At 52.9% G+C, this 10,350-nt stretch overlaps 1 protein-coding gene across 1 annotated transcript in view; it reads right to left on the bottom strand.

Moving 5' to 3' along the window:
- Positions 1-5,292, bottom strand: part of LOC129670153 (cytochrome c oxidase assembly protein COX19) — a 6,844-nt gene extending 1,552 nt beyond the window's left edge. The window contains exons 1-2 of the mRNA XM_055598615.1: positions 5,107-5,292; positions 3,214-3,329 (exon numbers count right to left, since the gene is read on the bottom strand). Of these exons, the coding sequence (XP_055454590.1) occupies positions 3,214-3,329; positions 5,107-5,188 (198 nt within the window). The 5' untranslated portion in view covers positions 5,189-5,292. The remainder of the gene's footprint in view (positions 1-3,213; positions 3,330-5,106) is intronic.
- Positions 5,293-10,350: the final 5,058 nt, after the last annotated feature.

Raw genomic sequence — 10,350 nt, 5'->3', positions numbered from 1 at the left:
ACACACACACACACACACACACACACACACACACACACACACACACAGCTCTGCAGGGACACAGGACTCCAGCCCTGGGAGGCTAGGACCTAACCACAGGTCACCTGCCCGAAGGTTGCAGGGCGTGTGTGCTGAGCGTGGCTTGTCGGTGGCTTTGAAGCCACAGATCACAAGCCCAATGTTGCTGGCCCTCACTGTCAGAGAAAAATGACCAGCCAAGGAGGACACAGTTGAGGTGACAGCTCCCGCCCCCTGCAGGCCTTCACTGGCCTGGAGCCAGCTGCCAAAAGACCAGAGGCTTCAGTTCATGGCCGTATCTGTGAGCCAAGTGTGGGGCAGAAACAGGCTGCAGGCTAGCCGGGGCTCATCACAGACTGTCCCGAAAGAGGGATAAACAAAGGGCTGGGGTGATGGCTTGCTTGGTGAAGGGCCTGCCTCGGGAGTTTGATAGCTAGGACTCGTGTCCTGAAGCCCGTCTGGGTGGCCTGTGCTTCTAACCCCCGGCTGGGGAGGTGCGGATGGGCGAACCATGGGGCCTCCACACACAGCCAAGAGGGCTGCTCAGTGAGCTCCAGGCCAGCGGGACTGTCTCAAAACATGGGGTGCGCGGCCCCTGACACCCACAGCTGGCCTTCCATGCCAACTGCAGATATGCACACATACAGAGAAACAGGGCCAAAGGAACACCTCCAGGGTGCCTCGGCCACATAAGGGGCGTACCTACAAAAATGTCTTAGGGATTTCTGCGGCTGGGGCCACTCAGATGGGCCCCGAGATGTGCTCTGGAGCCTTCCCGGGGCTTGGCCATGCCTGCCTGTCCCGGCACCACACAATCCATCCCCCGTCACCTCTGCCTCTCTGGAGGTGCAGGCAGGAGGGCTGCAAAGGAAGCCACGCTCCGAGGTTCCCGTTCCCAGGAGGCCTAAGGAGGGATACTTTGATTTTATTTTTAATTGCATTTATTTATTCATGTATTCACTCTCTCCATCTCTCTCTGTGTAGGTTCACACCTGTGCTAGGTCAACTTCAACTGTATGTTTAATGATTTCATTAGCAACCAATCTAAGAAAACAATGAACCAGCCAAGTATGCTGTCATACGCCCGTCATCCAAACACTCAAGAGGCTGAGGCAGGAGGATTGCCAGAAGTTTCAGGCCAGCCTGGGCTATTAGACCCATTAGCCTGGATACTTAAAAAATAAAGCAAAACAAAACAAAACACCAGACAAACCCATTGACATCCTTGCTTGCCTGTGTTCGCCCGGCTGAGGCCCTTCCTTCCCAGCTCGGGGACATCTGTTCTACGTGGTGCTGAGTGTGGCACAGAGTGTGGAACTGAGAGGCGTCGTTGCAGCTCACCCACTGACAAACAGGCAAGAAGTCCTTCTGCTTGTCCTCCCCAAAAGCCTTGTCAGGCCAACCAGTCACTTCCCCAGGGGCCCCAAACCAGCCTCACCCTCAGAGCAACCATAGGCAGCAGCCGCTGGCGAATCTGTGCCAGGTGCTGGGGCCAAAACAAATCTGCTTTTTTTTTTTTCTGGTGGTGGTAGTGGGGGGATACCGTAGATAGAACCCAGGGCCTCCCTTGCTCTGGAACGCATTTCACTGAGCCACCCTCAGCCCCTCACTGGGGGCATCTCAGGCACGCGCTCTACCACCGAGCCACACCCAGCCCTGTTTCTCTTATTATTTTGTGACAGGATCTCACTAAATTGCCCAGATGGTTTCTAAGCTTATTCTGTAGCCCAGGCTGACCTCAAGCTCTCCATCCCCCTGCCTCAGCTTCTTGAGCAGCTGGGGTGACAGGCCCATGTTACAGGCCCCAATATTGCTCTTACTCGCTGAATTTGCCCAGCCTGTCTGCAGGAACCTTTTGCAGACACCAGGACTCAGAGACTGAACCTGGGGAAGGCAGGAACCTGCTCGCATCCTCATTCCCAGGCCGCTATCGCTGTGGCCCTCTTCTAACACTTAACATGGCCATCTTTTGAGGCCACAGGCAGTCACCCTGAGGTTCAGTTCCAGCCGTGTGCCACCTGAAGGCAGCGAGAACACGGCACACTCACGCGCTGTTTGCGGTGGCAAGGAGAGGCCTTACAGTTACTTGTCCCCACCGCCAGAGCCAAAACACCCACACGGTGACCCCGCAAGGCCACACCTCAGGGACTTGTCTGGCTCTGTCACACACAAAAAAAGTAGGCTCAAGTGGACATCTCCCATCTGGAGAGAGTGAAGTGCCTGAATTCCTGTGTGAGCAACTCAACAGGACCCCACCCCCACACTCCCAGCTTCTTCATATTTACAGTCAGAACAGCTCTTTTCTAAGGCAAAGCTCCACAGAGTGAGGTTTCTGTTGTGTTTCCAGGTAAACTTGGGGGAGGAATGCTGTAGCATCCATCATTGCTTAAATCGCCTATTGTCCCCATGACATTCCAGGCAGCTCTCAATGGAAGACTCCGAGAGGCTTGTTCTTACGGGCTGAGAACCTGAAGGGCATGAAAACCTGTTGGCTCAGTCAGCGCTGCCGGGATCTACGATTCTGAAAGCTTAATGACGGGGGACAAAGCTCTGAGGAATGAGGGCTGCGGATAGGACTGTCACTCAGGAAGAGGTGCCCAGGGCAGCCTGGCAGCCTTGTGCCGCCTCGTCTGCTAAGCTGCGATTCCTCCGGGCAAACATCAGCCACTGTCACGTAGCCGGGCAAGGAGCTGGGTTGATAAAACGGACCCCGGTTCCCTCCCTAGAACTGGCTAGAACTTCCTGGAAGCTGGGTGTGCTGTGGGTTTCAATCCCAGCACTGGGAGGCAGAGATGGGAAAGCCCTCAGCTTGCCTGTTGCCAACCTGGCCTAATCAGTGAACCCAGGCCCTCGACAGACCCAGTTCCCAGCACCCACACGGTGGCTCACCACACACACGCACACACACACACACATAGAAAAAGAAAGAAAGAATCCAGGCGTGGTGGCACACGTCTGTAATCCCAGCACTCGGGGAGGAGAGGCAGGCAGATCTCTGTGAGTTCAAGGCTAGCCTGGTCTATAAAGTGAGTCCAGGACAGCCCAGGCTACACAGAGAAACCCTGTCTGGAAAAAAATCAAACAAACAAACAAAAAGCAGAGCAGACCCCTAGGCCTGAGCAAGGTGCAGTGACTGGTCAGGTCAGGCTGGGAGCCACAGGAAGCTGGAACCAGGAAGGACCTGTGAGGGTGTACTTGCCTTTGCATCCTGCACATTAAATACTCTTTAGATTCATTTCTGCACAAAGCGTTTTCATAATTCTTGTCACGGAGACACTTCATGAATTTTTCTTTAAAGCTTTTACATTCACCTAGGAAGAAAAGAAAGGCAGCATGCTAAGGCCTGACCTGCTCACAGGAACAGCCTTAGGAGCAGCGCTAGGGTTCCTGTCAAAATTCCTTCCCCTAGTGAGTCTGTAGGTGCGGCTCTGAGGGAGTGTGCACACTCTGAGGGAGTGAAACACATGGCATACAGTCCCTGGGGTCCGACTCCTCTGCACTTCAAAACAAGGGCCCTGGAGAGATGGCTCTCCAACGCTGGCTGCTCCCGCAGAGGACCCGAGCTTGCTTCCCAGCACCCGTACTGAGGAGCTAACAAACGCCTGCCACTCCAGCTCCAGGGCATCAAACAGCCCTCTCTGGCCACCAGGAGGGCGTCTGCACACACACGGTGCATGGACATACACTCAGAAACACATAGATGTACACACAGTTAAAAAACTAAAATAAAGCCAGCCATACCAGACACACATGCAATCCCAGCCCTTCAGAGGCAGAGGCAGGAGGATCTCTGTAAGTCTGGGGCCAGCCTGGTCTACAGAGTGAATCCAGGACATCCAGGGCTACACAGGGAAACCCTGTCTCGAAAAACAAAATGCAAAATTAATTAATAATTAATTTAAAAAGTACATTTTTAAAATGGAAATTTTACCAATGAAATGTTGGTAAAGAAATCATAGAGACGGCTCAGCAGATAAAGGTACTTGCTACCAAACCTGACAACGGGTTTGATCTCCAAGACCCACATGGTGGAAAGAGGCCCCCCTCCCCACCCCTCCACAGGTTGTCCTCTGACCACATGTGTATCATGGCACATCCCAAACACACTAAATAAATAAATATAACTTTAACGCTGTCTCTGGAACTGAGTTTCCACAATAGCTTACCTGATGCTCAGTCTATACTAACATGCTCCAGAAACACAGGGTCAGCAGCATTTCTCAGGGCTGTCCTTGTTTGGTTGTGGTAGGTTTGGGAGGGGGCTGAGGACTGAACTCAGGGCCTCCTGTTCCTGTGAGGCACCTGTTCAGCCTCTGAGCTATAGCCCCAACCCTCTCCTGGTAGTTTCTGGGGTTTGTTTTTGGTTTGGTTTTTTTTTTGTTTTTTTTTTTTTCCTTATTTCTTTTTCTCTTAATGTTTCAGTTTTCTAAAACTAACTATAGACTATAGACTTCAGAACTGTGAATGTTAACCCTCTGGGCTGGGGGCGTGGCTCACAGGTGGGGCACTTGTCGAGCATGGGCCTGTGCCCTGGCTGGTGGCTCTCTGGAATGAGGATCCTCAAGATTCGGATTCCCTGCCTGCACTTCCACAGGGCTCTGAGCAAGCCCAGCCCCCACGGCCTGAGAAGCGCCTGTAATTCTAACTGCTCTGCATCCCTAGGTTCAGTTCCTCATTACCCAAATCCAACACATATGACCCTACCATGCAGGTCTATTACCCCACGCGCTGCTCCTCAGCTTCAGCATCCCTACCTTGGCTTTCAGACCCTTGATCCGGCACCCCAGACACCGTCACATCCAACATCCAACTCCTCAGACACTCCACCTGTATCCGGTACTCTGACCCTACCACCCAGATCCTGCACCCATAACCCTGTCACACAAACCCAGCACCCCTGACCCTGGCATCCAGAGCCAGTATCCCAGACCCTGCCACTCACCTCCAATACCCCTGACCCTGGCACCTGTCACCGAGAAACAGCACTGCAGAGCCTACTACCCAGACTCAGCACCCCAGACGCTGCCACCCAGATTCAGTACCCCTAACAATGCCACCAGCAGCAGCCGGAGCCTCGCCTCGCCTCACCGAAATGGTCCAGCGGGAAGCTGCCTTTGTCTGGTGGCCGCGGTTGGAAGCTTTTGGTCCCGAAGTTCATTGCGGTCGACATGACGGCGGAATCAAGAGCAGAGAGCAGCGGCGACGCAGGACGGGCGGTCGAACACCGAGCAGGCCCAGGAAGCGCCGAGCTAGTCGAGCGCTGGGCTGGCCCCGCCCAGGCCCCGCCCTGCCCGCCCGTCCGTCCCCGCCGCGCTGTGAAAGGACCCGCGCTTTGTGGCTGCAATCAGATATTTACCAAGCAGTCATCTTTTGGTACCGATGAGCAAACAAGGCCTAAGAGGTGCAGCCGGAGGGCGTCAGTTCGTGTCCCGGGACCTTCATCCCACCCATCTTCCTACCCGGGTTTCACCGTTTGCTCAGAAGGTCTAACGAAGGCCAGAAGCTCACTAAAGAAGCGGTGGCAGCTTACTGTGGATGTTGTGACACAGTGCCACAAACAGAGGTTTTACAAACAGAGGTTAAACCAGTGTCTCACACTGGTAGTCCCAGAGCTCGGAAGGCCGAGGAAGGAGGATTGCCTGCGTGTTAGGCAAACCTGGGCTGTGCCGCAAGACCCAGTCTCACAAAACAAAACAAAATCGCATCTTCTGAGGTTCAAGACACCAGAAGCCTGAGCCTAAGGTGTGGGCCATTAGCCCTAATGTTGGCTGCTGTCCCTACGGCCTGCTCCAGGGAGCCCAGGTTACCCCGGACCCCCAGCTTCTGAGGTGTTCTGTCAATCTTGGGTAAATCTGGGCTGCTAGAACAATGCCCCTCCTGGGTGTCCATCTCTGGGCGCATCATTCTCCACGCGTCTGTATCCAAACATACCTTTTATGAGGGCATTGCCACACTGGGGTAGGGCCATCCCAACAATCTTTTTCTTTCTTTTCTTTTTTGTTTTGTTTTGTTTGAGACAGGGTTTCTCCTGTGCAGTCCTGTCTGTCCCGGAACTCTCTCTGTAGACCAGGCTGGTCTCAGCGATCCACCTGCCTCTGCCTCCCGAGTGCCGGAGTTAAAGGTGTGCTCCACCACGCTTAGCTGATCCCACCGATCTCAACCTCAGCTGCTCACACCTGCACAGCACTACTGCAAAAGAGAGCACCAGGTCCTGGGGGCTGGGATGTGCCACGCAGATCTGGGAGGAGTCTGTGGAAGTGAGATGCAGTCTACCGGTTTGCTGCTGTTGTTACGGCAGTTAACACGTGTGTCCAGCACTCCTGCTTTTCAGCTTGAGGGGGACAGAGCAGACTGCTTGTGTCCTGCCTCCCCGAACTGACTGTGGTCGTAAGATGTGTCCTGCATTTCATCCCAGTTAAAAATGGTTCCTGCACTCCACACCAGGCCAGGCCCTGGCAGTGAGCAGGATATGCATTCTAGCAGCTCCTTGGGGCCAGCTCTCCCGCTACAGTTCGTGACATCACTAATGTGCCCAGTTTTGGGGAGGAGGAGCAGCTCCCAGGGGCCTCAGTGAGGTGCTTGCTCAGCAGATCTGCCTGCCCCCTTTTACCTTGCTGGACTCCCCTCCTCCATAGGCATCCATTGGTCTCCTTGCTGGATCCCACGCTGTGTGGGAAGCCGGATTTAGCTTCCTGTGTCCAGGCCTACAGATGGCCTTGCAGAGGGATACCACCTCCCTACCCAAACCTCCAGAAAGCTGGGGAGATGGGCTTAGCAGACAAGAACACTTGCTATACAAACGTGAGGACTTGAGTTCAAATCCCCAGAGCTCACCAAAAAAAAAAAAAAAAAAAAAAAAAAAAAAAAAAAAAAGGAAAAGGCAGATGCTGTGGTCCTGTAACAGCACTGTAAGGGCTTGGTGCTGGCTGACTGCCAGCCTGGCCTGTCACAAGGGGATAAGGTGGAGAGTGGTGGTAGAGCAGCACACAGACATCCTCTGGTGTCCACACTTGCATGGGGTACACACACACATATATGTGTACATGTTCCACACACATACTTGCGCGCAAGCACGTGCACCCACAGTTAAAGGGAGACTCCAGAATGAAAAACGTACTTTGTACTTGTCTTATAAACAGCTTTTTTCCACCTTTTCTTTGCCTGGAACCAGGGGCCACACACTGAGTTACTCATTAATGCTTTTTAAGCTGTGAACAATGATGGCCTTTATAACTCAACCAGCCGGCCTTTCCACTTAAAATGAAAGGACATCTCTGTCCCTGAGGAGGCAGGATCTCTGTCAGGCAGCCCCAAAGAACCAAGAAAGCAGCAGGGGCTACGACAGCCAGCTTTGAATCCTCCATTCCTAGAAAATGGCTACTGCCTTGTCTGAGCTCTCTTCTGTTGCTTGTTTTGATTTTGGTTTTAGTTTTGGTTTAAGACAGGGTCTCACTCTATAGCTCTGGCTAGCCACAAACTCACAGAGATCTGCCTCCCTCTGCCTCCTAAGTGCTGGGTTTTCAAGTGTTATGATCAAAAGTGTACACCCTGGCCAGTGAGGGAGGTGTGTGGTGTGTGTGTGTGTGTGTGTGTGTGTGTGTGTGTGTGTGTGTGTAGTTGGATGCACCTGGGTGTGCACAGAGGCCAGAGAAGGATGTCAAGCATCTTCTTCCATATTGCTTTGAGGTGGGGGTCTCTCTCTGAACTGGAAGCTCACCATTTTGGCAAAGCTGGTTCACCAACAAGCTCTCAAGATCCACTTGTCTCTGTCCCTGCAATGGAGGCTCAGCCCTGCCTGCCTTTTTATGTGGATGCTAGAGATTCAAATTCAAGCCCTCATGGTTGTGCAAAAGAACTCACAGTTTTGACCTTAGGCTGATGATGGGAGCATGCCTATGTCCTTGGACTGTTGGTGTTCTACACCTGGGCTCTAGCACCTGCCTAGAAACACCCCCCCCCCCCCGTAAGAGGCTGTGGGCATGGCTCAGTGGTAGAGCCCCTGCCTAGACCCTCCCCCCAGTGAGGGACTGGGGTGTGGCTACAGTAGATCTCTTCTGTCCTGGCCTCTGGAGTGCTACAGTATCCCCAGAGTGTCCCTAGATCCAAGTGTGGGACATACAGACCCCTTCTGAAAGAAAGATGACATTGTATTACATGGCGGACATATGACAGGGAGCATCTGTGTTTTCACCTTCGGTGGGTATCTGGCCACCTCCACATTAGGTCAAGGCTAGATGTAGCCCGAGCCAGCCAATCAGAGCTCTGCATACCAGGATCGCCCAGGGCATCTGTCAGCCTGCCCCCACCAAGCAAATCTGATGAGAACAGACCCTCAGCGGATTGAGCAACCTTGCTGGAGACGGTTGGTGACACACCTTTCCTGGGTGTGGGGAAATTCCATAAAAATTAAAAAAGGAAATGGCCCTGGGGCTGCTGGGGATGTAGCTCAGTAAAGCTAAGATTTAATCCCCAGCGTGCGCACACACACACACACACACACACACACACACACACACACACACGAACAGCCACCAGGCATGATGGTGAACTCCTACAATGTCAGGAGAAACAGTGGGGGGGGGGGGGAAGTAGTTCAAGGTCAACCTGGGCAACACAAATAGATCCTGTCTCAAAAAACTGAGGACTGGGGATGTAATTCAAGAGCAGAGTGTTAGGTCTCAAACCTAACACTGGGGAGGGGGAGACAAACAACAAACTGGCTGAGGTGCCTATTTAACATACCAAAGCTGGCCTGACTGCCAGATTCTCCCAGCATTCCTCAGTCTCTACCTGTTACAGGGTAGGTATGGCTGGCACACCTACTTTACCTATGCCCTACCCATACTGCGCCCCCTCCTCTAAGCTTCTGGAGCCCAGGGGTTGGCCTGCTCTTCCCCCCAGCTCCCCTCTCCTGTATAACCCACCCATTTTGGTTGCCCAGCTCTTTTTGTGTACCCTCTCCTCTTCTATCTTCCCCCTCTCCTCACATAGCTCCACTCAGGGTCATGTTCACTCTGGACTCTCCCAGATGTCCCTGCCTCTGGCTATGCTCTCCCTCACATCCACAACAAACCTTCTCCTCCACCATACCCAGGAGCAGACATATCCTTCCTTTTTATTTTTTTCTTTTATAGAGCACCTATCTAGAATCCCCTATTAAGGACCTGGGGACTGAGGGTGTGGTTCAGTGGTAGAGCATCTGTCTAGAGAATCCCCCAGTGAGGGGCTGGGGTGTGGCTTGGTAGTAGAATACTTGTTCATCAAGGCCTTGGGTTTGATTCCCAGCACCACAAGAAATAATAACAAGCTCCAGCAGCCTTGTTCAGGCATCCCTTTGCTCCTATTTTGCAGCATCTCTTATGGGTATGGACAGTTCTTAGTATTACTACATAGAACAAGCTGGTCCAGAGTTCACGATCTTTCTGCCTTAGCCTCTCAGAGCCGGGATCCCAGGTGTGCTCACCTCCCTCTGTTCTACCCTCCTGTCTTTAGCACATTGCTTTGTGACAGCTTGAGACTGGGAACAATGTGAAACTTACACCCCCCAGGCCCGGCCCAGCAGAGGAGGCCGTGTCTAATTCTGGGTACACAGTCTTGTTAAAAATAGCACCAAACAATGCATGATGGGCATATGGCGGGGGACACACTGGGCTCAAGGAAGCTGTTGGGTGATGGGGTGATGATACTTGCTAGACTAATTGTGGTAATGGCCCAGACACATGTCAAAACTCATCAGGATCTGTTTTAAATTGCTCTCTCTCTCCCTCTCTCTGTCTGTTTCTCTCTCTCACACTGGTGGCTGGGGCCCTGGGCCTTGTGCATGCTCACTGAGTGATCTTCTGCTAAACTGTACCTATCTGCAGCCCAGACTGAGTGCTTCATGCATGTGGCTTAGCATTGTAAGTGTGGAGAATAGACGGGTAAGCTGTGCAAGCATGAAGACTTGTGATCCACCCCCTGTACCCAAGTAAAAAGCCAGGCAAAGAGTATGTGGCACACACTTGTAATCACAGCACTGAGGAGGCTGAAACAAAGGCCCTGGAAGGCTAGCTGGGCAGCCAGCCTCGCAGAACTGATGAGCTTCAGGCCAGTGAGGACCCTGTCTGAACAGGGGATCTGCAGGGCTCAGGGGTAAAACGCTTGCTGAGCTGAGGAGCCCAGATCCTATGTAAAAGTGATGTCCTTCCTGCCTGAAATCCCAGTGCTCCTGCAGCAAGATGGAAGGTGAGGACGGGAGAAATCCCAAAAGCCCTTAGGCCGGCTTAGCGTTTCATATGCAGCTGCAAACAGGGGATCCCGGCACAAACAAGGTGGAAGAACTGACAACACAGC

Source organism: Psammomys obesus, unplaced genomic scaffold (assembly GCF_907164565.1).
Source record: "Psammomys obesus unplaced genomic scaffold, mPsaObe1.curated_primary_1811, whole genome shotgun sequence".
Taxonomy (NCBI): Eukaryota; Metazoa; Chordata; class Mammalia; order Rodentia; family Muridae; genus Psammomys; species Psammomys obesus.
The sequence above is the reverse complement of the archived record's forward strand: the minus strand, read 5'-3'. Positions and strand labels throughout refer to the sequence as shown.